General features: G+C 40.9%; 1 protein-coding gene across 3 annotated transcripts in view; it reads right to left on the reverse strand.

Annotated features, from left to right (window-relative positions):
- The window catches only part of RANBP3L (RAN binding protein 3 like), a 97,964-nt gene that overhangs the window by 24,964 nt on the left and 48,787 nt on the right, over positions 1–24,213 (reverse strand). Inside the window, exon 1 of one of the 3 annotated variants that reach the window (XM_045186430.2) lies at positions 16,794–17,359. The exons of 1 other annotated variant lie outside the window; for it this stretch is intronic. In XM_045186430.2, coding sequence (XP_045042365.2) covers positions 16,794–16,884 — 91 coding nt within the window. In that variant the 5' untranslated portion in view covers positions 16,885–17,359. Of the gene's footprint in view, positions 1–16,793; positions 17,360–24,213 lie in introns of those variants that run through there. One more of the 3 variants, XM_045186433.2, reaches the window with a different exon arrangement.

Genomic DNA, 24,213 nt, shown 5'->3' on the forward strand with positions numbered 1-24,213 from the left:
TTGAAGGTATATTAACCTCAGAGTAGCCACCTTCTCTCCCTGACACTGCCCAGCACATTAATTAGCAAGCAGATAATCTCCTAACCTCAGCTGCCATCTAGATTTTTCTCCCCTCTTCCAAAAATTCTCTAGGCTCCAAAGACAAAGCCAAAATAAGCATTTATTAAGCCATTGAGTCCATACCAGGTTTCATACCTGACTCAGTAGGAAAATTTGAAAATAAAAGCAAAGCCCTTAAAATTATATTTTAAAAAATTTATCCTTTATTCTTTATATTTATTAATCAATTATTTATTTAACAGATAAGTACTGAGGGGTGACTATGGACAAGGCATTTCGTAAAGTAAGAGTGGACAGTAGTACAAGATGAGGCTGAAGGCAAGGTTGGAGCTTTGGGAAGCCCTGTAGCTTGAGCCAGGAGTTTTTTCATTCCAAGAAAAATGGGGAACCAGTAAGAGATTTTAAGCTGTGGAGCAATTCACTCTGAGGTGCATTTTGTTGTTTAAGATTCCTCTGCCTGCTGGGTGGAAAAGGGATTATCCAGGAAAGGGACTGAAAGAGAAGAAAGAATTAAGAGGCTTGTCTGAATTCTAGAAGAAAGCTGACTAAGTTGCTCTTTATTTCTTTGTTTATCTTACACTTACGTTTTTTTGAGGAAAATGGAATAATAACAAGTTTAAAATACAATATTCTGTTATAAAAGGAATGAAGACGAAGAAAAGGGGAGGAAAAACTAAAAAGACTTAAAGATCAGTTTAGATTTTCGCCTTTTTTAAGGATCATGTAGCATTTAATGAATCCCAGTATTCACTGTTGTTTTTTGAAGTACTTCATTAAGAGAAGACATTCATTCGCCGCACAAATATATGTAAGTACCTGTTATGTACAGGAAAGGACGAAATGTACTGTCGGTACAATTCAGTCTCAGTTCACCTGTCATTCTGTTCCACCACGGAAGTATGCTGTGCCAAGAGCTTTTTACCCCATACCTGGTCTAATTTAATCACTCTGTGAGTTAATGTGATTTCTACCATATTTACAGACACTTCCTTAGACACAGGTGAGGAAACCAAGGCTCTAAGGCACTTTCTTAAAGGCATGCCACTAGTTAGTGGCAAAGCCTTTAATTTAGCCCAGGCTCCCTCCTACAAAATTATGGATCTTCACCTCCACCTGTCATACTGACACAAATCACATAAAACTTTATCTGTAAGATGCCATGTTCTAAATGTATAACATACAATCCAGCACCATGCTAAGAAAAAAGCAGTATAAAATAATGTCACTCGTGGTTTTGCAACTTTGTCAACGTTGATTGGCTGTACACACATGCTTCTACTGCTCCCTCCAGAATCAGAAATCACAACGAAATAATAATGAAGGGTTGGATTGGTTTGGTTTTTTGGGGGTGGGAGTTAGAGAAGCCACAACAAAGACAAGGAAAACCAGAGAGAAATAACAGTGACAAAATTTCCGAGGCTGGAAAGTGGAAGATGACTGGTAACTCTTAGACCAGGAAAGCTGGACCTTAGACATGCTCAAAAGTGACCTCGTTTACCCCCCGCAGAACCACCAAAGGTCTGGGAATTGGCATCGCTAAGTACTTCTGGAAGCAGAGGTGAAGTTTGGCTGAAAATGCAAAGTTTTATCTATTCAGCAACAAAGTACCTGCCCTCTCTCCTCCTACCCCAGCAGAGGACTGCAGGGTTATTCCCCGGAAGAGATCAAATATCAGGCGCAGTTTGAAGTGGGAGTTCTACGATGAAAAGGGGAAGAATAGGTAAAAGCTTACATGCTGTATTAGTTTCTCATGGTTGCTATAACAAATTACCACAAGCTCAGTTGTTTAAAACAATACAAATGTTTTACCTTACAGTTCTGGAGGTCAGATATTTAAAATGGGTTGGCAGGCTGTGTTCCCGCTGGAAGCTCAGGGGAGTATAGGGAACCATTCCATGAGTGGGGAATGTAGCCCAGCCCCCACTCAGAAAAGCCAGTGGGGAGTGAGGTCTGGCACACAGAACCCACGCCCATGGACAGGTTCTCCCATGGGGAATCAGGCCTGCATTGTACGTAGGCTGCTATGAGATTTGCTTTTTGCTAAAACTCCCTCACCCTGGATTGAGGCAGCAAATATTTACTGTGTATCTTTAAAATGGCTTCCTAAAATCTGTGCTAAACCTCCCAGGTATGGAGTGTAACCAGTTTAACCACTTTTCCCTTTGATCTGCAACATCCTTCTCTTTGAAGTAATTAGCAACATTCTTTCCTTTGTTATCTGTAAAAGGTAATCACCTACAGCAAAACTGTGCATAGTAAGTGAGGACCATCCTCGATGTAATGTGCCCAGAAGTGCAATAAGAGCCTGTCCAGGCAGGGTTGGGCTCTCTCTCTCACTTAGAGAGCAGCCATGCCATCCCTTTTTCTCCACAGCACTTGTGTAGTCTGTGTGAATTTGTTCATCACAGCCACAACACATGGACCCCGTAGGCCAGAGTCCACATCAGGGGAGGCTGCATTTCCCTGTCTTTTCCAGCTTCCAGGGCCTGGCCTCATTCCTTGGCTCTTGGCCCCACATCATTCCAACCTCTGCTTCTGCTGTCAAATCACCTTCTCTGACAGACCTGCCTGCCTCCTTCTTTATGACTGCATTGTGAATAATGCAGGATACGCTCTGCACCTGAAGATCCTTACCTGAATAATCACATCTGCAAGGTTTATTTCATCATGTAAGGGTACACATTCACAGGCCCGGGCATCCTTAGGGGGCCATTGCCCTGCCCGCCATGCATGCAGGGTGTCGGGCCCTCAGCGCTCTTTCTGCTCAGTTCACGCAGTGCTGGCAGACATGCTGATCTCCTCCAGGCAAGAAATTGGAAGGCTTTTCTCTGGAGAGGCTGACTAACCTCAAAGGAAAGACCTAAAGATACTGACCAAGTAATTCTCCAGTGAATGGCCAAGCCAGACGATGAGACCCCAATTCAGGCACACATAGCTGCCAATCAGCTTTTAAGAAGTTCTCCTTTCTTAAATCCAAGCAGGGAGTCCAGGATCACCAGACGTAAAAGAGAGATTAAATGAGTAAACAGGAGAAAAGGAAATTGGATGAAAAAGACTACACAGAGAGTTTTAAAAAACAAACAGATATATTGGATATATGTATATTTTAAATATCCTCATAAAAATGAAACATCCATGAAGCAAGAGATGCTGTTTTTTAAAAAAGAACAATAGAGAGTAAGAATAAGCTTTTAGAAATTAGACTTTAAAATATGATAGTAGAATCAAAAGAATTAACACTGATTTTTAAAAATCAACAGAAGATTCAGAAAATAAAGTTGAGCAAGTAGCTTAGAAAGTAAAGCAAAGGAGAAGAAATATAAAATATAAAAATATATAAGAAAACTCAGATGATCAGTCCAAGAGTCACTTCAACACTTGACTAATAAGAGCTGTAGAGAACGAGAATAGGGAAAACAGGGTAGGAAACGATCAACAAATAGGCCACTAAAATTTCCCCAAACCGAAGGACATAGGTTTCTAGGTCGAGGAAGCCTGTCCAGCGCTCAGCTAGGTGCGTGAGAACAGACACACGTACACACAGGAGACCTTAGAGCACTGATGGAGGGAGAGGTCCGAGGGGTGTCAGGAAAGGAGGGAAATGGGTCAGATACAGCAGGCCATGTATCGGAATGGCGTTAGGGTTCTCAACAACAATGCTGGAAAGTAGAAATCAAAGGAGCAGTGTTTTTAATGAGGGAAAGTGATTTCCAGTCTAGAGTTATATACTAATATCAACCGTGATGATATGATACAAATATTTCCAGCTGCAAGATCTCCAAATACATGCCCCACAGGCACCCATTCTCAGGATGCTTCTGGAGGGGATGCTTCATCAAAAAAGCCAGTAAACCAAGGATCCGAGAAACAGAGGAACCTACTCAAGAGAGGGAGGGACAGTGTCCAGAATGATGGGGAGGGCATAGCCCAGAATGGCAGTGGGACACCGATCACAGACAGCAACCCACCCCCCCACACTAGGGAGGTCCCTGACAAGACGCCAGGAAAGAAGTCTCCAAAAAGAAGGGACTAAAACTAGTTGAATATGTCAAGTGTGAGAATATTTTGAAAGGATCTTTAGATGATTGAGGGAGACTTTGGGAATAAATACACAGAGGACTGAGAAAGTGAAACTATGACACAATTGTTCAACCCAAAGGAAAACACAAAGTTGGTCAAGAAAGGAAAGGTAATCATAAACCTGACATGGATCAATTGCAAGAGTTCCCTATCATCACAATGAGATCAATACTGAATATTGATCTAATCAAGGTTAAGATACAACAATTTGGGGGATGTGGGGGGAATAGAGAGTATGCATGTCTGTGGGTGGAATGAGAGTAGGGTCCGGAGAAATCTGTGAAAGGGGTGTAAATTCACTCACACTGGTAAGTCAGTAGTACCTAAACATAAACACAAGGTCTGGCAGAAGACCTGCTTCAGAGTGGTGGGTAGGGTAATAATATGGGTATAATAATTTATAGTTTTAATTTGAACATTTCACTTAAGATGTTATGTGGTGTGCCCGAGTGTGATATTGTGTTGTGTTACAAAATTACACGCTTATGCTTTTGTAGTAAAATATTTTGTTGGGGGGGGAGTAGTGGGGGCAAAATGCAGACAACTATAATTGAACAATAAAATAATTAAAAATATATTTTGTAATATAAAAGGGGCATTATTTGTGCTGGACCCTGTATAAAGCAATAGCACTAAAATGCCTGATATTTAAAAATATGGAGGTTACCACCTAAAGAAAACTATGGGAGTTGGATGGGGTTGCCTCTGGGGACCAAGAAAAGAGACAGCAAAGGGCAAGGAGGAGACTGCTGGTTTTCCCAGAACTGTAGGACCATTTGGTCCTTTAAACCACATAAATATATATAGCTAAAAAAATAAAAAATAAAATTTAAAAATAATTCCTTCCTACTAGAGTGTCAGACACCCATAATTAAAGGACAAATCTCATGCTCCTTGCCAAAAATAGACTTCTTATTGAGTTACATTGCCTGGCAGGCAGGCATCCAATATCTTTCTTCTGGGGCCCAGCTGGTTTTTGCATAGAAGCAAAGGTGTGAGCAAGATGGATTCACTGAGTTCAGAATGTACGTCTGAGAGACATTTTATGTTCTTGCCCTTCACCTTTATTCGAAATACTCCTCCAAGTCTCCAGACAAAAATTCAGCTAGAAAACTATGCATATATAGGAGACCTTGGTTCTTCAGAATTCTAAAGTGTTTACAGTGACTATAAATTTGTTTTTTTCCCTGTAAAATGTGTGCCACAATTTCCCCCCAAATTTTGGGTGGGTAGTACGGTATTGTCCCTCCCCTTTATTCCCACATTTTTCCTTGGCACTCGGGCTCTGACAAACAAACTTACTTCACTGAGGAAAGTAACTGGAGGATTTTCTCGATGAATCATCTCTGTGGAGGAGGTCTGAAAGGACCTACTGAGCCGGACACAGAAGAGGAGGAGGGGACTGAGCACAGATGCCTTTGGCTCGGAGTCCCAGTGGGACTGGAGCAAGTTTCTGCTAGCCAGCTCCTCCCCCCTGGAGCCCTGCAAACTGCTTCTTGCTGCTCTTGTAGTTTAGGGGAGGCGAGAACCGAGTTCTCACTGGACAGAACCAGGCTACGCCAGCCAGGGCCTACAAGGTTGTGGAAGCAGCCTGGCAGGAGAGAGGGTAACAGCAACCCTGCTGCAGAGGGGTGGAGGTTGCCAACTGGGTCACCTCTACTTGCTCCCAGGGCTGGAGCTGTCCACTTGGACTGCAGCCCTGGCAGGCCTTGCGTGTTCCCATCTCTTTCTTCCTGGACCTCTCCCCGTGTCTCTGCCACATCCTCTTCTCTAATTCTCTCTCCATGTGCGCTCCCTCACCCGGGCTCCAGGACTGTCCTTGATGGCCTTGTCCTCTTCCCCTCCTTCACTTGCGTCCAGCTGTCTGGCCAAAGCAGAGTTTGGATTCTCCATGAAGTCAGAGAATCCTAGAGCTGTGTTTTAAAAAAACAAAGAAAATTATCCCAACCCCTAGCCTTTTCTCACATTTTTCTGTGTATACTTTTAAAGGGTTAGGATTGAAACAACGTGTACATGTGAGAGCCCCTACCATAGCTTCCTCTTCCAACCTTTTTGGAGTAAAGCAGAATATTGGTGTCTGTCTATCTGTCTATCTCCATCCATTCACCTCCTACATAGACACCTACCTCTATAGCCAGACAAATACATCCCTATGGACATACATGTACATTCAGAGACATACAGCAAATGTCAGACTACAGGTTGCACAGAAGACACTCAATAAAAGGGAGCCTCCCTTCCCTTGTCCCCTCCAGTCCTTTGTCACATGTGGTCACCCTGCCACTCTTGCTAGCTCTGGAAGAAATGCCTTGTTCTCCTAGAGTCCAAGGACACAGGCCAGATGGAGAAGCTTGATTGCCATGTCTCTCAATTCCAAATCTCTTTTCCTTAAAAGCGTTCCCCTTTGTCCTGAGCCTCTGAGCAGGCAAGAGAAAAGGCTCCTTGTTTTCCCACCTCCGCAGGAATAAGTGGATGTTATTCCAGTGAGAACAAGATCTTGGAGGTGAACACAGGAAAAAAGGAGAGAGCTGCACCCAGGCCGCTCACAAGCCAGAAGGCCTGGGCCTCATTCTCCTCCTGGAAGCTCACAGAAATGGCATCCTGGGCTTCTCCTTCCCTGAGAGGGCCTGCCGGGCCCAGGCACAGACCTGCAGCAGGAATCCAGGGGTCCTGCCACAGGTGGCTCTGTGCAGACAGCTCATCACGCTGATTAAGAACTAGGTTGGGTTCTCCCTTTACAGAAACCTTTGTTCAGCATGCTAAAGAAAATTGCAAGAAAAAAACTTTGACTTTTTTTTTAAACAACAATTTTTTTAAACAACTCTTTTATTTATTTATTTATTTATTTTTAGAGAGAGGGGAAGGGAGGAAGAAAGAGAGAGAAATATCAATGTGTGGTTGCCTCTCATGCACCCCCTACTGGGGACCTGGCCTGCAACCCAGGCATGTACCCTGACTGGGAATCGAACTGACAACCCTTTGGTTTGCAGCCCACACTCAATTCACTGAGCTACACCAGCCAGGGCAAACTTTGACTTTTTATAAAATTTATAAATTCATAAGACTTGAAAAATTCTCAAGAAAACTGAAAACCATCCTTTATGTTTATTTTCTTTCTTTCAGGCCTTCGTGATCATTGATGTATTATATAAGTCAAGATGAAAAGATTAGAGGAGATACTGTAATTATGTGATGTCTCTTTATTAAGTGTGGGTTTTTTTATTGTGGGAAAATATACCTAACATAAAATTTACTATTTTAACCATTTTAAAGGCATAGTTCAGAGACATGAGGTATATTCATACTGTGTTAAGTGATGTGTTAACTTATACCACCATCCATTTTGAGAATTTTTCATCATCCCAAACTGAAACTCTGTACCCATGAAACACTAACGCGCTGTGCCTCTCTCCCCCTAGCCCTTGGTAACCACGATTCCACTTTCTGACTATCCTAGGGACCTCATAGGAGTGGAGTCATACAATGTTTGTCTGTTTGGGTCTGACTTATTTCACTTACCGTAACGTCTTCGAGGTTCATCCACATTGTAGCATGTGTCAGAATTTCATCTCTTGTTAAGGCTGAATAATATTCTGTTGTATGTCCATACCATATTTCGGACCTTTTTTTTCAGTCAGCTTTTCCCCATTTGCCTTCCTCTCCTTTCTTTGCTTCCATTAGGCCCCGTATTTCTCTGTGATACCACCTTCTTTGCCTCCCTACACAGATTTTCTGCCTCCCCTCTCCCCACTTCTCCTCCCCCCTCCCCTACACACTCATCATTTTCTCTACATGGTTAATGTTAGGGTCCTTACACACCAAGTAACTATTCGTTTATGAGTATTTTTTTAAATAAGGTAAATAAAACAATTTTTTCTAGTTTTAATTTTTTAAGCCATTTTAAATGCTTTTTGTAATGTTGGCCCTTATGCCGTGGATTTCTTAGACGGGTGCAGATGGCAGTGCAGCCCCAGGTTCTGCAGTAACGACCAACTTCGCATAGGCCACTCCCCTCCTCTGGTGTCAGCTTTCTGACGTGTAAGTCAGGTGTACTACATGATCTTCGAGGCCCTAACACTCAGGGACTTAGGAACATCAAACACTCGAATGAACTTCTGAGGAGGAACATACTAATTTACTTAGCAAACATTAATCGCCCGCTGTGAGCCAGGTAATGGACAATAACAATACTGTGCGTTGAAGCCTTAACGTGTGAGAAATGCTCACACAGCCAGAAGGAAATTTGGCACATACACTATGGTGTTTTTTGAAGATTCGTTCTCTATTTTTTTGTCATTAAATTTGTGGCTACTTGTTTTCTACAAGTCCTCCTAAACCTACTTTGCTACATCCCACTATCAAAACAATCACTTCTGCTAATTAATTTTTACTTATTCAACTTCCCAAAAGAAAAAATGAAGGGGGTGGAGGGATTGAGCAATAAAAGAAAACAAGAGAGAAAGAAGTCATGGACACATAACAGGGTATAGCTGCGGTGGGGGGACAGGAGGGTGCGTGGAGGTAAAAGAGGGTAGGGGGGATAAATGGTGATGGAAAAAATTAAAAATAATAAAAAGAGAAAACAATGACAAATAACGCTTGAATCTGTACTAGAGAATGAAGCTCCTTATAACACAGCTGCTCTTATGAAGCACACAGAACCTCAGAATCTGTAGTGCTACTATGTGTGTTAGCCAGCTCAATTTATAAAAACATACATACACACAAATTATTATCTGTGACTTAGTTTCTTTACAGACAACTAAAGTTTCACTAGCCAACCCTAGACTAAAGTGGTCCATTTCCAGCATTCAAAGACTTTCTCCTTTTTTTATTCTTTTCTCTACATGGCAACAGCCTTCCTTCTTGTTACAAATTGCCTCTTCTCTCAAACAAGAAAGGACTTGTTTATGTTGAATTCTTCACATACTCTCATTATAAGTTCTTTATCAGGTCAATGTGTCATAAACACTTTCTCCCATTCTTCTTTTATTAATGTTTCTTTTAAAGAACTGATATTTCTAATGATAGTTTAATTTATCTGTTTTTTAGTGTTGATACTTTTTGTGTCTGTTTAAACACTGCCTATTCAAATTTGAGGAAAATATTTTTCTATGTTTCCTTCAGAAGCTTATAGATTTAGCTTTTGTGTTTTAGTCATATTTCATCTCAAGTTAATTATTGTGTGAAGTAGGTAATGAGGTTCATTTTTTAGTAATATGGTTTTCTGTTTGTTGCAGGACTATTGCAGAAAAGAGTATCTTTTCCCTCTTTGAATTATCTTGATATGTTTGTCAAAAATCTACTGACCAGATATGGATGGGTCATTTTGTGCGCTTCCTTTTCCATTTCAATGATTTGCTTTCCTTATACCGATATGATACCATCTTCATTATTATAGCTTGAAATCCAAAGTGTAAGTTGTCAACTTCGTTCTTCTTTTTCAAGGTTGACTTAGCAATTCTAGGTCCCTTACATTTTCTTATACATTTTAAATTGGCTTGCCAATTTTAAAATATGTCTGCTGGAATTTTGACTGGGATGGCTTTGACTCTCTAGATCAATTTGAGGAGAATTGACATATTAATAATATTGAGCTTTTCAATTCACGTATTCAGCTCAGTCTCCCTCTGGCTTCTCTCTGCAATACTGTTTTAAGTGTATAGGTCTTGCACATGTTTTGTTAAATTAATTTATAAGTATTTCTTTTTTCCATTAAAATAGTACTTCAAAATTTCAATTTAATTATTCTTTGCTAATATATAGAAATATCATTTTGTTTTTTGTATATTGATTTTGCATGCTGTTATCTTGTGGCCTTGGTAAACTCATTTATTAGTTTATTTTTTTAGTAGATTCCTAAGGATTTTTCTACACTATCAATCATCTGTAAATACAGATTGTTTTACCTCTTCCTATTCAATATGTAAGCCTCTTTTTTTTTTACTTTTTCTTAACTTAGTACACTGGTTAGGACCTCCGGTCCTATTCCAGAATGTTGAATAGAAGTGATTATATTGGACATCCTTGGCTTTTTTTCTGATCTTAGTAGGAAAGTGTTAAGTATTTCATTGGTAGTGAAAGTGTTACTATGTTAGCTATAAAGAACATTTTGCAAATGTTCTTTATCAGGTTGAAGAAGTTCTCTTCTATTTCAAATCCTTCTAGAGTTTTTACATGAGTTGGTATAGAAAAAAATGACAGGTACTTTGGGGGGATGGGGCCAACTTCAGAAATATAACTGGGGATGGCTTTGGGCAGCTATACTTTTTTAAAAATTGTGGTAAATCATACATACCATAAAACGTGCCGTCTTAATTATTGTTAAGTGTACAGTTGAGTAGTATTAAGTACATTCACCGTGTTGTGCAATCAATCTCCAGGACTCTCCAGCTTGTGAAACAAACTCTGTACCGTTACAAAATAACTCACCACTCTGCCTTTTATCCCTGTGAATGACTACTGTAGATATTTCATATTAGTAGAATCACACAGTATTTATCTTTGTTTGACTCATTTTACTTAGCATAATGTCCTCGTGGTTCACCCATGTTGTAGCATATGTCAGAATTTCCTTTCTTTTTAACACCGAATAATAGTCCATTGTACGCACATACCACCTTTTGCCTACCCATTCATTTGTCAATGGGCATGTAAGTTGCCTCCACTCTTGGGCTGTTATAACTAGTGCTGCTATGAGTACCGGGACACAAGTGTGAGTCCCCACTTTCTCTCCTCTTGGTTGTATCCCCAGAAGTAAAATTGCTGGGTCATTCAGCAATTCTGTCCTTAGTTTTTTAGGAACTGCCATACTACAGGGTCTGGTACAAATAAAAACCCCTTTGTATTACGAAATCTTGTATTATAAAATCACAAGCATGTATTTCTATAACATAACAGCACACTCAAGCACACCATATGACATTATAGGTGAAATGTTCAAATAAAACTATAAATTTTACACCTGTATTATTATCCTACCAATCACACTCACGCAGGCATTACTTTTGCCAGCCCCTGAATTTCCACAGCAGATGCACCATTTTTACATTCCCATCAATGGTGCATAAGAGTTCTAATTGCTCCACATTTTTACAGCACTTGTTAATTTCTAATTTTTTATAGTAGCCATTCTAATGAGTGTGAGATGGGAAAATGAAGTTTAAGTCATTAAATATTTTTTCCCAGTCTTCACATATGTGCTATTTACTAAGGAGGCTTATTACTGAAAGTATTTCTGTACTGGGTGGGAGCTTGAACATGATAAAGTCTAATAGCATATGAGTTTTTAAATTACTTTTAAATGGTCTGTATTTGTTTCTACCAATGTGTGCCTTTAAACGCCAGTAATGACTTTGCAGATAGAACAAAGGTTATTTGGGCCTCTTTGAGGATCCAATTTGGTGGAATAAAAACAGAAATATGTGTAGGTCTTCTTCCTTTTGTTAGAGTTCATTTAACTGTGTATCACCCCAAAGATGTTAGGTCACCTGTGCAGTGGCACTACCTTAGAACCACACCAAAGAGAGCTACTACAAAGGTATGTTAACAAGCATAATGTGTATATTTTTTCATGTTACCTTTTCATATAAAAGGCATTATTTAGTTATGTAACATTTATGGGTTCCCTTTCTTATGGCTGTGTCTTCCTCCCACAGCACTTGAACTCTTCAGGCTTTCTAAAGTAAGTACATTCATGAATGTGCGCGGAATATGTTTAAGGCAAATTGTGGATTCACGGAAATCCAAATGCAATTTGATTTCTATGGTTTAGATTCAGAGCAAATTTCATGGCACAGTAAATCGTCACTGCTTAGCTTTTACATTTATATTTGCTAAGTTCTCAGCTAGATTCAGTGCCCTCTGAATACCCCAAGAGGAGGGTGGCTAAATACAAAGAACATCAGATAAATGGAGCAAAGTCAGAACATTACAAAATCAAGTCACTTTTTCCTTTCCCAAACAGCAGGAAAAGTATCATTAGCTTAGTTGTTATTACTGAATTCCTCAGAAAAGACGTGATAGAAAACAACCTTGGCAGAAAGTCATCTTTGCATTTCTGGTGTCTGGAGCGCATTCAGTACTTGGTTACTATTCAGTAGAAAATTATTGAATAAATGGTCAAGGGCATTAGTCTGTGTTTCATAACTTGCACAAAACTCTCTTGATATTAAAAACAGAACATATCCAGAAAATCATGGCCAAAAATGTAATATAACGAAGACTATATCTGGTCTTTGTCCCCCATTTCTTGCACAGAACTTCCAAGACACTTTGAGTTTCTGGACTGATAGTTGTGTGTCTTTGTGATGCTACTGACGTGACTCATAGTAGGCCCTCAGATAGTTTCAAGGGAGGAGCTGGACCCATCAGAAAGACCAAGCAAGTACTTAGAGGGCAGGAACTCCCAGCCCTACCCCCACTCTCCAGGCAGGGGAGAGGAAACTGGGGATTGACTCGCCATGGCCAGTGATTGAGTCAAGAATGCCTAAACGATGAAATCCCATATAAAAACTCTGGACACTGAGCTGAGTGGAACTTCCTGGGTGGTGAACTTACTGAGGCACTGGGAGAGCGGTGGGCTCTGACTTTATGGGGATAGAAGCTCCTGTGACTCTCTTAGACCTTTCCCTCTGGACCTCTTCATCTGGCTATTCACTCATATCCTTTGTGATAAAACAGTGCTTGTGAGTACAGAGCTTGGCTGAGTTCTGTGAGTTGTTCCAGCAAATTATCAAACCTGAGAGTTACGGGAAGGAAGCCTTGAATTTGTAGATGTCCAGACAAAAGTGCAGGTGGCTTGGAGACACCTGGAATTTGTAGCTGGCGTTTGAAGTGGTGCAGTCTCCTGAGACTGAACCCTTAACTTCTGGAGTCTTCACTGACTCTGGGTAGTGTCAGAATGAACCGGAATTGTAGGAAACCTAGCTGGTGTCGGAGCCTTGGTGTCAGAGCGCACAAAGAAGATCGTGAGGAAAGCCGACACATCTTGGTTATCTGCAGAGAAGTTGCTCTGACACGGATCAATGGAAGAATTTAAACATGTAACCCTAGGACTCATGGACCTATGAGATAGCTGTATTCAGCAGACAGTGCATAGGCATTAAGCCTTAATAACTACATAACTTTGGAAAAATGACTTGACCTTGAGGGTTCCCAGTTTCCACATCTTTAAAAATGAGGATAATGATGTCTACTTATAATAATTAATCTTGTGCTAACTTGACTGCACCATAGTGCCAGATATTCGGTCAAATATATCCTAGAGGTCTCTGTGATGGTATTTTTTAATGAGATTTACCTTTAAATTGGTGGACTTTGAGTAAAGCAGATTGTCCTTCTTAACGTTGGCGAGCCTCAGCCAACCAGCTGAAGGGCTGAATGTTTGGCTGGAGCAAAAGACTGAGCTGCCCTGAGCAAGAGGCAGTCCTACCAGCAGACAACCTTCAGACCTCAGCTGCAGCCCTGGTCAGCTCTTGGCACGAGCGACCAGACCTTGGATTTGCCAGCCTCCATGATCTCTGTGCGAGCCATTCTGTTAAAATAAATCTCTCTCTCTCATCTATCTATCTATCTATCTATCTATCTATCTATCTATCTATTCATCTATCTATCATCCATCAATTACACACACACACACATACTACTAATTGTGTTTCTCTGGAGCACCATTACTAATACACCGCTTTACCTGGTTGTTTTGAGAATTAATAGAGACAATGTATTTGAAACCACTTTGTAAATTTTAAGCTTTATAAAACATAAGAATGGTTATGTCTGCCTAGTACATAATATGTGTACCAAACTTTGTTGAGGCTTTATAGACGTATAAATTAATGTTTATAGATGTGGTCTTAGATCAATGTTACAGATAAATGGATTTAAAACATTAAAGAAGATGCTAAAAGACAGCAACGAGTAGGGAGCAGAGCCTGCTGGACTTCTGATGTAGTGTCTTTTGCCCTAGCGTGTCACTCCATGTGGAGTAGAAACCACAGCTTAGCTGGCTTAGTTCAACTAACACACCCAGCATCTGACACAGGGCTTTGCACAGTCATTGTCCTGCACACTGCTGAAGAATGAGTGGCTTTTATCTGTATGATTGCCCCCAAAGTGCATTTTTGTGAGTGACTGGGTGGCCAGAGTTCAATACCACCGAGTTAACCTTGGAAAGGATGTCTGTGTGGAACCTGGTCATGCCCTTTGAAGAGCTGAACGTCAATCAGTCATGGTCTGTGTGCAGAACTAAAGAGCTAGAACCTTGGGCTGACTCAGGGGAGCAAAGCCATGAACGCCGATGTGGCCGTGAATAAACCCGCAGCCAGAACTCACTCTGAAACAAACAGCTTTGCCTCCTGAACTTCTCTGAACTTTACTTGAGGAAAAATCAGGGCCACTACCCTGAATGAATATTTTTAAACTCCAGGACAGTCACTGGAATGCTATTTAACAACGTAGCAAACACAGCCCAAGGTCACTTGTCAACTCAGATTTCTAGATGACACTTCTCGTAGCAGTCAGCTGTCAGTATGGATTGCATTAGTATGCTTCGAAACTTTATGGATTGTGGTTTACGTGGGCAGATATTTTGAGACTCGGCTGGGGAAGAATATGGCTGCTTTTAAAACTTTCTGGGCGAAAGCTTCAGTCTGAGACAGGAGATCAGACTTCTAGTCTCGCTGGTATCTGGGGAACTACGTCATCATAATGACATTTCCAGGCTGCTGTGGAGATGGCCGGTCAGGGAGAGACCATCAGGACAGCCTGTCTTACAGGAAACCAACAGTGGGACACTATTCTCTGCTTATGACACCGGGACAGAACTTTTAAAATAACACCCAGTTTACTGAGAATATATTCCTGCACAGCTGACTGGAGGACCACTTGGCCAAACCAACAAAATAACCAACAACAAAACCAACCCCGAACTTGAAAACTATGCATATTCTTTGACTCCACAATGTCACCTTGAAGAATAGGTCCCAATAAAATAATTTTATCTCTGGAATGATTTATCCATTAATTATGTTAAATACAATGTTGTTTGTAATAGCAAAAAACTAGAAATCAATAAAATGTCTAACAGTAGAGAATTGCCTAAGGAATGTTGCTATGCCCATGTGAAGGAAAAGCATACAACTATTAAAAATAATGTTGTAGAAGAATACATAATGACATAGAAATTTGTTCATGATCTATTTTCACGTTAAAAAGCAGTTTATAAAACTGGTACAAAATCTATTTTTATTTAAAAATTATACAAGAAAATAATCTGTACATATGCATAGAAGAAAAGGCTAGAAGACTATCAATTCAAATGTTAATAGCAACTGTCTTTGGGGGGTGATTTTTACCATCTCCTTGATGCTACCCCCAGAAAATCTTATGTAACAAGTATTACGTCATTTTAAAATATTTCCAACAAAAGGAGCAGCAAACAAAACACCTGCGCTGAATCGGAATTCACCAGAGGGGAGCAAGAACGCTCTACAGCCCTGGCGCACACCAGGACTTTAATCCTAAAGCAGTTGGTTCACACCAGCTTACATGAGCCCTGATGGCACAGGATGGTCTTAAAGGTTCTCTCTGTCTTTACTAAATATGAAGTATTTTCTGCGCACACTATGCCACGCCTTGTATAGCACGCAGTCCACGTGCAGGGAGGGGGCCTGACACGTTCGCACAAATGGTAGCACACACATGCCACCGTGGAAACGGGAGGTTTTGGTCCTTGAGCCAACACTCTCCATGCCACTGAAATCCCAACTGTGTCTGTGGACAAATGAATAAAGACCTCATAGCCCGGATGCCTACGTGGACAGAGGCATCACAGCTTATTGAGGAGTTATCCATGTCTGGGGTAAATCCTTCATCTCTGGGGGCTGATGGGTTATTGGTGACAGTACCCAGCCTTTTCTACAAGGGTCCTTTGCTGACCCTGACAGAATGGATTGGCAGGATCATCTTGTCTGTTCATGTCAACCACCTGCCACTAGCTGAGGCAGCTGGCTGACAGTGGACTTGAAGTTTTAAAAAGACTGAGAGTGAAAATGGCCGCAGGTAGATGGTTTAGTCTGAATGAGTGCCCCTGCATGAAACGCGAGGCTTTTCCCAGTCCCACTCCAGCTGCTCCTGGACCACACAAGGGAAAGAGCCAAGAATATGTTTATTTGGCCCACAAGTGAGTAAGGCAGAGATCCAGACAAAATTAAACTTAAACTCTAAGTCTGAAAGTGCACCATTAGGGGGAGGACAGGGGAAAGAGCTCCAGGCTAACGTAAAGCTACCCTCAGCAAACTCCCCCTGCAGCTGATTCGGACCTGCCTAGAGGTTTTGAACTATACATAATCTATCATATTCTAGAAAAATCACAGTGGCTAGTAGCCATTTAAGTACATAAGCTTCAGAATGACCACTCCAAAGAACATGCATTCTTGATAGTATTCCATAGTCCCTTAAAAACCAATAGTGAATCCAAGTCAACCCACCCTCATGTATCACTATTACGACTATTCTCAGAGCTTAAAAATGGAAGATTGTCAAGCATTTTACAACCGGAGATTCTCCAGGTACTCCCCAGCCCACCACTCTTCCAGGGATACAAAGGGCCAGGTGGTTGCAGAACACACAGCTCATTAGCCTGGCTGACTCACCTTGCTGCCGCTGGTCCCCCGGAAGCTTCAGCCTGCAGGTGTGCAAACCGTGGAGCAGGTGGCTGCTGCCTTCCCTTTGCATAGCAGACATGGTACTGGCAGTATCACTGCAGCCGCAGTATCCCTAGGGCATTCCCTTCCCCTGGCCACTCACCAGAAATGGGTTTCACAAGACCCCCCAGACCCCCAGAAGCACCTGTAGGTTCTGTCCCTATGGGTAAAACATTTGCTGCTCTAATAAATTTCCAAGTGTTTCCCGGTCATGATTCTTAACGTAAATATTCACCAATATAACTGCCCCTACATATAAAGACGCCAATGCATTTGAGTAAAAACATGAAATTCTTGTTTCGTTTCAAAGCATACTGAAATTTCCCCCCTTATAGTATAAAATCCTACACAGTAACTATTTCTAACAGATTATAGTTTGGGCACTTTTTGATTCCTTCTGCTGATATGAAATCTGATGCCCCATATATTTAGAGAGGAGTGCAAGAGTAATGTATACTCAAGGGGGAAAAAAGTTCTGCTGAGTTAAATCAAGTGATTTCTGAGCCTGGTCTGTGTTACCCTCCCAGGCAGCTGAGAGTGAACAGTTCTTAAGGGAGGCTGGAAGGAGGAGGAGCACAGTGGGCTGGGCTGATTAGCATAAAGAGGCGGGCAAGAAATAGCATTGGAATTGCTTCGAATAATAGTAACCACAGCAGGGATCCTAAAAAGACGGCCCAACGTTACAGTAATCACATATGTGATTTCTGCTGCTCTGCTGGTAATTAAAACAAAAGCTCAAAGCAGGGGTTTCTGCTGCATGGATATTCATTTGTAGATAGGAAATCTGAAGGGTGTAATTGGTAGTAAAAATGAGCTCATGGAAATGTACTGCTGGGACTTTCAATTTCTGTAAACACCTTAGAGTCTTCAGAGATGGGCAGTTATAGAGTAGTCTGCCTGCCAAGGTAACTGTTTGGAGTTCTGGAAGAAAAATAAACACACAAAACATTATCTTTCCAGAGATCTAACTCTGTTTCCCCTTAGATTTTCTTATTGCTGCTTCTAGGTCATAAGACTAACTTATTTCCAGTGGCGTTTTTTTTTTTTTGGTGCAGAAAAAACATATTTCATTGGAATAATAGCATATTCATTAATGTTTTAAAATAGTTCCCAAACAGCTTTCATTTAACTTGGGAACTTGCTGCCTCTGAGGTTATAATGAATGTGGCAGATCCTTCCCTTCAAGATTCACAGCTCTTTGAAGATTTCAGAAAGGAGGTGTGGGAAGTAAAGGAAGAAGGCAGAGATCATTAGCCTTAATATCTGGATCCTGCAGCCTCCTGGGCATATTTGGAAATTGGTGCTAAAGTAAAAATTTACCCCCTAGCTGGATCTGGGTGGACATGCTTATTTTACTTTGAGGCATTAACAATTTCCCAAACATACTCTGAGCTATGAGAACTCATAAAATGGGTGATTGCTCTTTTATAATTTTTTATGCTACAAGAACATATAAAACAACATTAGATCTATCAGCCATAGTAAGTATCAGCTATAACCAGCCACGGCCCTTCCTTTGCAGAAACACCACCAGGTTAGTAGTTCATAGTGGCACATTGTACTTGGCTTTTTTGCTTATAAATAAAAGCAAGAAGTCAGAATGCAGAAGGTAAAGTCTGGTTGTGTTAAGAAACAAGTGAACAAGATTTGGCATTTTTATTTGCAATTTGACTAAAAATTAATTAGAATCCGATTAAAGTCAAGTTTCTTCCCTTATCAACTCTCTGTGATGCCAAAAAGATGCCAGCAGTTTCCCTGGTCTGCGTTCTTCCTTCTGCCCCATGTGCTCTCTGCCTGACCTGTGCCACTGCACCCACAAGGGTAGAGTGGAATGAGGTGGCGCAGAAGCTCAATCTTATCAGCTGGTGCCTTTGCGGTGGGTGCTGGACAAATTGAGATCTTCTTATTGGATTTTATTGTTCAGAAAGCATAGTCTTGGTTGAATAATATAAATGGTACTACATTTATAGGAGGCTTTTCTTTTTTCAGTGGAGCCGTGTCTAAAAAGCAGGAACATATGCATTTTACATTAGGATACAAGTTTAAATAATAATCTGCCTTATTTCAAAAGTATTTAAGATATCTCATCTGCAAGTATATACTTTTTGAAGGTCTTCAAACTGCTTTAAATGACCAGAATTATACAGAAGAAAAAAAAAAGCTGTAGTATTGCATTTATCACTCTCATCTGCAAGGAACAGGACAAAAGACCCTCCACACAATGCAAGCGAGAACTCTGGGCCCCCTGCCTGGGCCTCACTGTGGTCCCACAGCACTACTAACTCAAGGCTGAGGAACTGGGGTTGAGGCTTTAGTGTTGATTTCCTGTTTATTTTAAATAACAGACCCCCCCCCCATTCCTTTACATTATCCAGTGGGAGACTGTTTCTAAGTCACCCTTCCTTGTGCCAAAGATACAGTGGAGAACACTGAGTTTCAGGATATCACTGTGGCTTATGCAACATGTATATCAACAAGTTTCATCAAGGTGGGCTTTTGTGGCTGTACAGAGTTGTGTTACCCTAAGTTGCGGTATGTGTTAGCTTAAAGTTTCCCAGGTAGCACAGTTGGCTGGATTCCCATAATTGCTATTTGTAAGACATAGGAGATGCAAATGGTTATATTAGAGATTGTTTCACTTGAACACTTGCTCTGTGGATTCAGGAGGCTACACTGGCATGGCGTTAAGTGCTTACTTATCAAAGGGGCTCACTATCTTAATTGCTACCATTGATCTTTAATTCATGGAAGACCAAACTTTCGGTCTTGGTTATCAGAAATATTGCCTCACTCCATAAACATTGCCTTGGCAGTGCAAACTAATTCGGGCCCTCCCTTGCAGATGAGCCTCAGATCTGGCTGCCCCAGGGCTCCCTCTGGAGGTCAGCAGGGTCCAGTGGGCAGAGTAGCCCTGGCCTCAGGGCACGATAAACTGCCCACAAGAATGGGGTCTTGGGTTTGTGATATCAGAAAATGATCACCTGGGTCTGAGATTGTAGGAAAGTTTCCTGATAATTCTCCTGTGGGTAAAACTTGCCATTGCTGCGTGCAGATGTTTAACCTCTGCAGCTTCACATTTTTCTATCTTTACTGAAGCCTTTTAGCCATAGCGAAAACAAGACAAAATGAAACCAAATGTGAGAAAAATGTGGACTTTTATTTTGTTTGTTTTAAGTGGCAAGGGAGCCCGGTCTACGGTGGTTCTAGTTTCATAATGTCCCCCATCTGGGTGGGATCAAATGATCCTGACGAGCCTGAATTCCATCTAAAAGTGTTTGAAGTACCCAGGAATTGGGGTCAATGGGTCTGCAGTAGGACTGAACTCCGAAGGTAAATACTTATTAACTGGGATCATTTCCAAAATAAAGCAAATTAACTTGCACCTGATCAAACTTTTGTTACTTGAGTTGAATATGCACTTATAGGAATAAAATAGTAACCAAACTATTTTTCTCCTTCTCTACCTCCCTCATATTTTTTGTCCTTCAGTAGTTCCTTCCTTCCTTCCTCCCTCCCTCCCTCCTTCCCTTCTCATTCTCTCTCCTTTCACTCACTTTCTTTTATATTAATTAGGTAGAGTATAATGTAATTTTGATCTATTAAAAATGAAATTATTCTGTATATGGAATTGGCTTCAAAACAATTTGATAAGGAAGACATCAGGGGTGTAGAGGAAATAAGATTTGTCATACATAGACAATCATTAAACTTGAGTGATGAGTACGTGGAATTTATTGTATGTTCATGTCTACATTTACATATATATACTTAAATTTCCATGCTAAAATGTTTCAAAATATAATAACTTTTAATGTATCTAATGGAAAAGGTGCAAGGAATAGGCAAAGTGCTAGATTTACTAGGATGTGGAGAAACTCTTCAAATGTATTTTCCTAGTTTTTTACTTCTTATATTGTAGAACATATAGAAAGGTAGAAAATGTTAAAATGCACACTGTATTCATGGGGCAGAACCTGAATATGATTTACAGACAAAGAAAGCAATTGCACTGAGGGACGTCCTCAAACATCAGGGGCAGGGGTGCGATCGTTACTCAGCGACCACTGTGGCGGACGAATGGGCCTGGTGTGAGGATGGTGTGCACATTTTTAAAAAGAACCAAGTAGTCATTTTACTTACTACTTCTGAACTGCACAGATGTTCCCTTCTCTACCATAATTGTATTACTATTTTATTATTTCTATTTCCAAAAATACAGTAGGGTTGTGTCTTAGTCTGGGCTGCTGTAACCAAGGACCACAGACTGAGTGGGTCACACAGAGCAGAGATTCACTTCTCACAGTTCTGGAGGCTGGAGTCTGAGATCACGGTGCCAGCATGGTGGGCTTCTGGTGAGGGTCCTTTTCTGGGTTTCAGGCTGTGGACCTGTCACTGAATCTTTACATGGCGGAAGGAGGGGAGAGAGCTCAATGGGGTCCCTTTCACAAGGGCATGAATCCCACATGCGGGGGCTCCCTCCTCATGACCTGATCCCCTCCCAAAGACCCTGCCTTCTCATATCATCACCTTGGAGGTTAGGGTTTCAACATGGGAATTTCAGGGGACAAAAACATTCAGTCTAGACAGGCTTTTCAAGGAAGGAAGAGAGTATTTAATCTAAATCCAGCTCCTAGGTGGTGAATTGAAGAAAAAATATCTATAAGCTCTTTATATTTCCATATGTATGACTTCAGGGGCCTGCCCACAATATTCAATAAATATCAGCTAATGTCTTTATTATAGAACTACGACCCCACAGACCTTGCCTCCTAACCCGCAGATCTATGAGTGCACATGTGTGCACACTCACACACACATGACTAGTGTACCTTTTCTCTCTGGCATTCATAACTGGCATTTTAGGATCAGGTGTTGGAGCTCAAACATTGATCTTCAGCTTCAAAGAACAAGAGCACCTAGTGAGCTGCAGTGGGAGATCCTAGAACAGCCTCGAAGGTCCCAAACAGTTGCATGGGTAGCCGGGCCATTGAAGCCACTCCCTCATTGCTCCATGAGGACCCAGAGAGGCTGGGCTTGAAGACAGAAGGGTCAGAATGTAGGATCACTCACATTGTCTTGAGGGTCCAGTGGGGTAGCCATATGAGAGTGCTACAGGTAAATCAAGAAAAAAACCAACCTTCCACTTCTGATTCTTTAAATTATTTATCACCTAGTGGGAGTTTGAAGTTCTCCCGGGAACTCTGAGATCTAGATTTAGATGTCATTGGCACAATTACATAAAACTACTTGTATGTTTTTCTCCTCCCTTTTTCTGTATATTACATGTATTAGCTACACGAGCAAACATAGACTTCTTCATTGTCAGCTTTTCAAAGTAAAAGTGTATAAATAGTTAACCCTAAATAGAAATTTGAAGAAGACATTAGAGAAAAGATGTTTATAAATCACTTACAGGAAGGACTAATTAAAATAATAGGCTGATTCCACTCAAATGGTATGAAAGATTATGCAGATGTAAATAAAAATATGGACAATATATTTCAGAAAGTTATCTTTATGTATCTGTCATCATTGGATGAAAAATTATGAAGAATTATAAAAAGATTAAAAAAAGAGGTGGAATCCGGACAGTAAGAGCAGCATAAACCATAACAGAGAAGAAGCGTGGGGTCAATAAACAGAGGTAGCTTGGCAGTCATCACGCATTAATACAATTTTTTTAAAAGCCGCAATCCCAACAAGTATCCTTTCGGATTGTGAGTTAATCTTCCTGGAAAAGGCTTTTAAACTGAAAGTAGAAAGAAAAATAGAGCTGGAAATGCCCTAGGACTGCTTTCCTCCCACCTCCAAATGGGAATTCACAGGGAGAAAGACTGGAAAGTAGATTCGTTCAGGAAAGACATACACAGCCTTCCGTGGCTAAAGTCAAGTCCGCCTTTGTGGTAACTGGAGGATGTCTCCAGGTGGCCTGTCTGGTCTTTATCCATGAACCCAAAAGTGAAGTCTGTCAACACAACCACTGCACTTACTCAAAACATGCATTCAGCCCTCAGGAGAAGCCTGCTGGGGGAAAAGACCCACACAGCTGCCGAGGAAAATCATGCTAACTCCTCATACAAATCAACCTCAGTTTTTGCTCGTAAGTATGAATGGCAAATGCAAGATCGTCAGCTATTTGAGGAAGACCAGTAGAAGAAAGAAAAGCCTCAGGATATGCAAACATGGTGACCCTGGAGAAAATAGAAATAATAAAGGAAACAAAGAAAGAACTATAAAACAATCACAATTTTAATTAGTGTCCTCAGAGATAGAAAGAATTGAAACTTGAAAAGACACCGACGTTAGGGCTGCCTGTTACTACCAAACCCAATAAGCAATGACAGCGACTGAATCTGTATGGGCGCTTTATTCAGATGGCCGGCAACCTGAGAAGATGGAGGGTTCATATCCTAACAGACCATCTTACATTCCATTTTAAAATGGCCCTTTTTATAAGGAGAACAAAGTGCAGGTAAGGGGTTTGGAATTCAGGGAAAAGTTAAAACAACTTCAGCAATCTTGCCCTGGGTGGTGGTCTTTAGCTGTGTCCTCCTGAGGAACAGAGGTAGAACTGCTTATGGTCTCCTGGAGTCAGGGTGGGTCATACCTCCAGTTCCTGGAACAAAAGCTTTAATTTACATGCATTGATTACTAAGCTTATTAGCTATTACTTAAACTAAAATTTTCCAACTCTTAAGTCCCCTATCAATTGTAACCAATAGACTCTAAACTATAGTGCCTCAACAGAGACAGAAATTCCTTTCTTTCTTGCGTAACAGCCCAGAGATGAGCAAATGGTCCAGACTGGACAGGTGGCTCTATCTGAAGTCATCTGGGAACTCTGGTGGCTTCCATTTTGTTGTCCCAAAGAAAACATTTTTATTTACCATTTTTAATTTTTTTTAAAAGACTGCCTCCACAAGAAAACAGATTTTTTGCCTTCAGCAGATATTCAGATATTGAATGAATTAAGGCAAATTTAAATCTTGCAGATGATGAGTAGGAATTTAATAGCACTAATATTTATGAAGCACTGCTTTGAAGGCGATAAAGATATGGTAAAACAAAACTGAAACTAATAAGAGGTTCGCTGGAAAACATGTGACCTATAACAATGTGTATGTTGCTAAAGAAGAGAGAAAATATGCAGTGCTCCTTCTTCCTCAATACACAGATGTCTCATTTGTAGTAACTGCAAATGTCAATCAGATATTCCCTTCCCGTACTCATTCGCTTTGCAGCAGACATTGTTGAGTGCTGCCCAACAACCGCTTCCTCCTTCTTCTTTGTTGACAGAACTCTGATCTCAGGCAGCCACATGCTTCAGGGGAGGTGGGTTTCCTCCCCATCACCAGGGATTGGTCCGAGT

Source organism: Desmodus rotundus, chromosome 1 (assembly GCF_022682495.2).
Source record: "Desmodus rotundus isolate HL8 chromosome 1, HLdesRot8A.1, whole genome shotgun sequence".
In the NCBI taxonomy this organism is placed as follows: Eukaryota; Metazoa; Chordata; class Mammalia; order Chiroptera; family Phyllostomidae; genus Desmodus; species Desmodus rotundus.